The sequence below is a fragment of the Cetorhinus maximus genome, chromosome 1, assembly GCF_964194155.1.
Source record: "Cetorhinus maximus chromosome 1, sCetMax3.hap1.1, whole genome shotgun sequence".
In the NCBI taxonomy this organism is placed as follows: Eukaryota; Metazoa; Chordata; class Chondrichthyes; order Lamniformes; family Cetorhinidae; genus Cetorhinus; species Cetorhinus maximus.
Window position 1 is genome coordinate 31520200 of NC_135879.1, and position 6000 is coordinate 31526199.

A 6000-nucleotide genomic window follows, 5' to 3' on the forward strand; every position below is an offset into this window, starting at 1 on the left:
GGTTCCCTCATCCAAATCATTCATATATATTGTGAATAGCTGAGGCCCAAGCACTGATCCCTGCGGTACGCCACTAGTCGCTGCCTGCCAATCCGAAAAAGTCCCATTTATTCCTACTCTCTGTTTTCTGTCTGCTGATCAATTCACAATCAATGCCAATATATTACCCCCAATCCCATGTGCTTTAATTTTGCACACTCTTATGTAGGCCTTTATCTCTTTGCCTTATCCTACTCTGTATGCTCTTTGACGCTCAGTTGGATCTAGATCTGGGAGTCCCACCTTTCTTCTTTATTGGGATGTATTTATTTTGAACTCCATCTGTCTCCTCCTTGAATTTTTCCTACTGCTCTGACACTGATTTACCTTCAAATAGCTGTTTGTAGTCCACTACGGTAAATCGCATCTCAGCTTAATAAAATTTGAAACTTTTATTCTTGGTCCAGCTTTAACCTTTTCTAGCTTTAACCTTTTCCATAACTGATAAATTTAACTGAATTATGATCACTGCCACTGATACCCCTTTCACCTGCTAAGATTCATTCCCTAAATCCAGAACTGCCCCTTCCAGCATATAATAATGCCTCATCTGTGATTATTTCCTCCTAGTGCGAAGTTGGAAGGAGGGGGGGGGATTTTAAATAGATCACCACAACATCCTGGACAGTAGAGTCCAAAGTGGCTACTCCCAGCTTTGGTTTCTGTAGACAGCAGCTTATTGCACAAGTACTGGAGGCTTTTCACACTTCAGGTAGATCTTGCAATGCTTTCCCCTCTGACACATAGCCTCTTCTCCTTTATACATGTTTCTCCCTTTTAATGCAAATTCCATTGTCTCCATATGTCTTTGGAACTTACCTTTCTCATAATATAAATTTATTCATGGTGCTAATACTATCAGTAACCTTTGGGTAAAATAAACACACTGCTTGGCCTAGCTTCTCTGGCTAGGTGTAACATCCTACCATCTCTTTGAAATTCAGATTACCCTGACTTATCTAAAAATGCAAATTCTGCTCACTTCACCTTCTAAAACTTCAGCCACGTTTACGTATTTAGTATTTAAAACCTAGCTTCTTTTGATGGATCAAAAGCCTTCAGATTAGCTGTCTCCAATTCAATTAAATCCCACACAAACAGACACACACAAAGAAACTATTAACCTACTTTTACAATAAATCACAATAATATTATAATAATTCTTATACTTTCATGACACCATGCCAAAACACTATAAGCCTGGAGGGGGGGTTGGGGAGGGGGTGCATGGTGAGCTGAGGTCCAGCATGCTCCAGAGTTGCCAGTGTTCACTGTTCCTCCAATTGCAGCCTGTTTCTCTCCCACATTTGCTGCTGATAGGTTCAATAGCAAACCAATCAGCAGCAAATGTGGGAGAGAACCAGGTGGTGATTGGAGGAGTAGGGCCCTGCAGACATCTTCAAACTCACTGGCCGTCCTACCGGCATTTTCAACAAGCGGTTCGGGGGCCACATGGAGTTGGCCAAGCCTGTTCTAAGCAGACCAGGGGACCATGCATTTGTATTGCCAGTAGCTATCAAGGTTACCACAACCTTGAATTTCATCTCATCCAGGTCCTTTCAGGCATTGGCTAGAGACATCTCCTGGATACCAGTCTGCTGCTCACAAGTGTATCACCCAGGCAATCGATGTCCTGTTTGTCAAGTCCATCAATTCCATCAGCCTTGCCATGGATAGGGCCACTCAAACCCAGAACTCATTTCACTTCATTTCAATGGCTAGATTTCCACAGGTTCAGGGAGTGATTGCCACATGCATGCAATAAATCAAGGTGCCTACAGCTCAGGCAGGCATCTTCATGAATTGGAAGGGCTTGCCCTCCCTTAATGTCTAGCTAGTTTGTGACCACAGCAAAGTAATCATGAAGGTTTGCACCAGATTTTCAGGGAGCTGACAATTCTTTCATTCTTTGCCAATCACTCCTGCTGCAGGCGAGCTGTCCACTAAACAGCCTCAGTGGCTGGCTCCTGGGAGACAAGGGCTACTCACCGAAGACCTGGCCAATAACTCCTGTCAAGAATCCAGCCTTTGATCCAGAGGAGAGGTGCCCTATTCTCACTAGAGCAATAATAGAGCAGGTGATTTGATTTGTTCAAGATGTAGTGCAGGGGTCTGGACAGATCTGAGGGTGCTCTTCAGTTTACTTCAGCAAGGGCCTCCAGGATTGTCATGGTCTGTTATGTCTTTCATAACATGGCACTGCTGAGAGGAGTGAAGCTACAGCAGGAGGAAGGTGAAGAGTGGTTAGCATCCTCCTCTAAAGAGCCTGGTGCGTCAGTTATTTTAGTAACTACACACCTGGCTGCTAGAGAAGCCACAATGGTCCCATTCAGGCACACATCTCCTAATTTAAAAAAAATTTTGCCTACCAATCTGCGATTCCAATTTACCTGGGCTTGATCTTTTCTCTCCCTATTGAAATTGGTCCTTCCCCAATTAATTTCCTTTACTCTTGATTGCTCTTTATCCTTTTCCATAGCTAACTTAAACCTTTTATTATGATCACTGTCCCCTAAATGTTCTTCGACTGATAATTGAGCAACTTGTCGCACCTAGAACCAAATCCAGCAATGCTTCCTTTTAAAAATAGTGTGTCTGTGCAGGCAGTTATCTCAAAGTCCTGTGCCCATCAACCGTCATTTTAACATTCAATGACCCAAACATCATGTTAACACTCCTTTTCAAAGTTTGATCAAACCATTCACTTGAAGGCTACAGTCCAGAGTGAATAGGGGATGCAATGAAAGGCCAAAGAGGCCATGAGTTGATAAGTTCACAACAAGTGCTCTATTCATTAAAGTGTCCCACCTGTCCCTGTGTATGGGCAGATTCAGTCACTGGGGAAGGAGGTGCATGTGGCTCTATATGAGGACATAAGGACTGAAAAGTGGGGGCACTTTGAGAAAAGTCCTCATTATCCTGCACTCTTTCTCCATCTTCCCTCTCAGGGCCCACCTGCACTTCATTGCTAGCCAGGAGTGGAGAGCACTTGATCACAATGAGGTGTTGCGCCACCAAGGCTCTGTCACTTTAGAGGATGGAACAGAAACTACAGGTCATTGATCTGGACCAACAATCACTTGGTGGCCTGCTGTGTTTAATTTTGCATTACAGTGGCCACTTGACATGGATATCAGTGCTAATACCTGTGATGTTGTAACACACCTGCTAGAGATAGAACCCTCTAATTTCATTCCAAGACAGCCTATGGAAACGCTGACAGAAGCACACGTTTCCCGTTGCTGCTCCGGAATTTCCCTTTTATTGGATGACAGCTGAGGCTCAGCTGAGCAGAGCTTGGAGTGTCCTGTGTTCTCCATTGGGGATGTATCAGTGAAAGGGAAGTTATTGTCTGACAGTTTAAAAAAAAAATCCAAGCTCAGCATAATGCATTTTTTTTGCAAGTTTGGTTATTGTGAACATCAGTTCAACGTAAGTGAATGTTATGGATCAAATGAAGTGCATCATAGTGCTCTCACCTTGTCCCTGGCTCACACCCCTCTCTCCATCATAGATGCCCAATGATGGTCCCACCCAGTGTGTTGCCCTCCAATAGTCAGGGTGACAATTGCAGTTATGGGTGTTCTTATAAAGCAAAAAGGTAGAGGTATGAGTGTGATGTGTGATGGAATGAACACACTTGAAGGAGGGTGCCTGTGAGGAACGGATGTACAAGGGCAATAAGATGAGTGTGAGTGATGTTTATTGAGATGAAATTTGAGGCGGCAGCTGCAAGAAAGGAATGTATAACTGCAAAGTGCGTCAGAGAATGCTAGGGAGGTGAGAGTGATTGCTGCTGTGATCACTTTGCTAGGCCTAAAGAGGTCTTTAAACCTTTTATGACACTGTCTATGTCCTCATACACATCCACATACTTCAGCTACTGACAGCCTCAGCAATACCACCATGCCTGCTTTCTCCTCTCGTCCTCAGGGAAGAGGACTTCTCTCCTGACCCTCACTGCTTTCATCATCACCTCTACCTGTGTCTAAGAACCAGTTGGGCAGCCTTTCAATGTGTAGCTTCCATCCTACATTGGAGAGGAAACTGCTACAAGAGTTCCTGCTATTATTGTCACCCCTACCATTAAATAGAAGTTCTTAAATGACAGATCCAGCATGTCATCCCATCCACTCTCCTTAATTGGTCAGGGAACAGGATGCTAATACTATGACTCAGTTAAAATGCCACATTTCAGTGGATTCCTGACCTACCCTGTTAATGGTTCCACTGTTTAGACAGGAACTCAATGCTGAAAATTCAACCCATGTTCCCACCTCTGCCCTGGACACCTTTTCATTTAATGTTTTCTCTTGAGTAACTAATTAAATATATCTGAAATATAATTCCAATAAATACGTAATCATAAGGAGCACAATGTGTCAAGGGAAATTATCAAAATTGACACCTACAATATACTGCAATTGAAACAGACCACAAGTGATAGAAAGATGAAAGCAACAGAATTCAATCATCAAACCAGTGAGCTTGGTGTGAAGGGCTCAAGGAGTCTATTTTTTAAATGGCGGGGGAACCAGAACAGCAAGGAACAGATGGTCATGCTATATTTCCTAGTAATGAACTGTTTTCACTCTCCTCCCTCCCCAAAATCATAGGTTCTCGCTTTGCTGCATTTTAGTTTTGCATTTAAAATGTAGGGTTGGTATTGGTTCTACAAAGAAAGGTGCTTTCTATAATATTACATGAAGGAAATACTGGTACACTATGTACTGCTTAAATCAATTTTATACCAAAACCAAATAGTAAAAGTTTGTTGAAACAGACTAGATTCTACTGTAGAATAAAACTACCAACAAAATCAGTCTTCCAATCTGACTTGGAAATGCAGTGCAATTCCTTCACTGGGTCAAAATCCTGGAACTCCCTCCCCCTAACAGCACTGTGGGTGTAACTCCACCACATGGACCGCAGTAGTTTAAGACAGCTCGCCACCACCTTCTCAAGGGCAATTAGGGATGGAAATAATTTAAATGAATTTAAAAATTGATTTTAATAATTCTATACATCTATTTAGGTAGAGGTATGTATGAAGATACAGGAATCAGTGTGCAGTTAGAAACGTATCTGATTTAAACAATGCTTTTACCTGCTCTAGGTTAAAAGTAAAGCCGAAGATGCATTGTTCCTACTCAAAATGAAATGTCAAGAAGTTACAAGGGAGTTAGAACAGCTAGATTCAGTTGTGAAAAGAAGGTAATTGTATACAAACCATTCTCTTCCTAGAAGTATCAAGAAATATGGCCATTGTGGATCTCCCCGAGTGTATGTAATAGCAAGTTTAATGTTAACTGATTTTTCTTTTAGGTTACATGAACAAAGGCTAAAGCACATTGAAAAGCAACAAATTTATGGAAAACTGACTGCTTATCAATCATTGCATTGTCACAAGTTGGCTGACATTTCCTTGAACATCCACAAGCCTGATCCAGCAGCTGAGCTCAATGACCCATTTGACTTCATTTAAGAGTTCTGAAAGCAGAATAAAAATGGGATATGCCACTCTCCTAAGCTGCAAATGTCCTCCATCGTTGTTTTAAATAACTGTAGTTTTCCAGGTTTACTGCTTGAATAATTTAGATTTCTAAATGGAGTCTTAAATCATTATACATAAAAGGCGGCAATTAATTTTCATAATTTTAAATCTTATATAACACTTGGGATTGTGACCATATGAGATATTCTTATCACTTTAATGTTCACTGACTGCAACTTTTCTCCTGAGTTCTGGTTTTAGTGGTTTATCATTACAAGATAACTTCACCTTCCCTTAGTTTGTTTATTCCAAAAGACAACTTTTATAAATTTTGTCTGTGCTAGATATTCTCTCATCTCTAAACATTCCTGTAAGCATACTTCACATTTAGCACTTTTATTTCCCAATATCTAGTGAAACAATAGTGCATCCAAGGTACTGTATTAGGTCCCTTGTTCTGTGCATTG

At 41.5% G+C, this 6000-nt stretch overlaps 1 protein-coding gene across 1 annotated transcript in view; it reads left to right on the forward strand.

Moving 5' to 3' along the window:
* Positions 1–5663, forward strand: part of LOC144682214 (uncharacterized) — a 32928-nt gene extending 27265 nt beyond the window's left edge. The window contains exons 5-6 of the mRNA XM_078544667.1: positions 5156–5253; positions 5365–5663. Coding sequence (XP_078400793.1) covers positions 5156–5253; positions 5365–5524 — 258 coding nt within the window. The 3' untranslated portion in view covers positions 5525–5663. The remainder of the gene's footprint in view (positions 1–5155; positions 5254–5364) is intronic.
* The last annotated feature ends 337 nt before the right edge of the window (positions 5664–6000 follow it).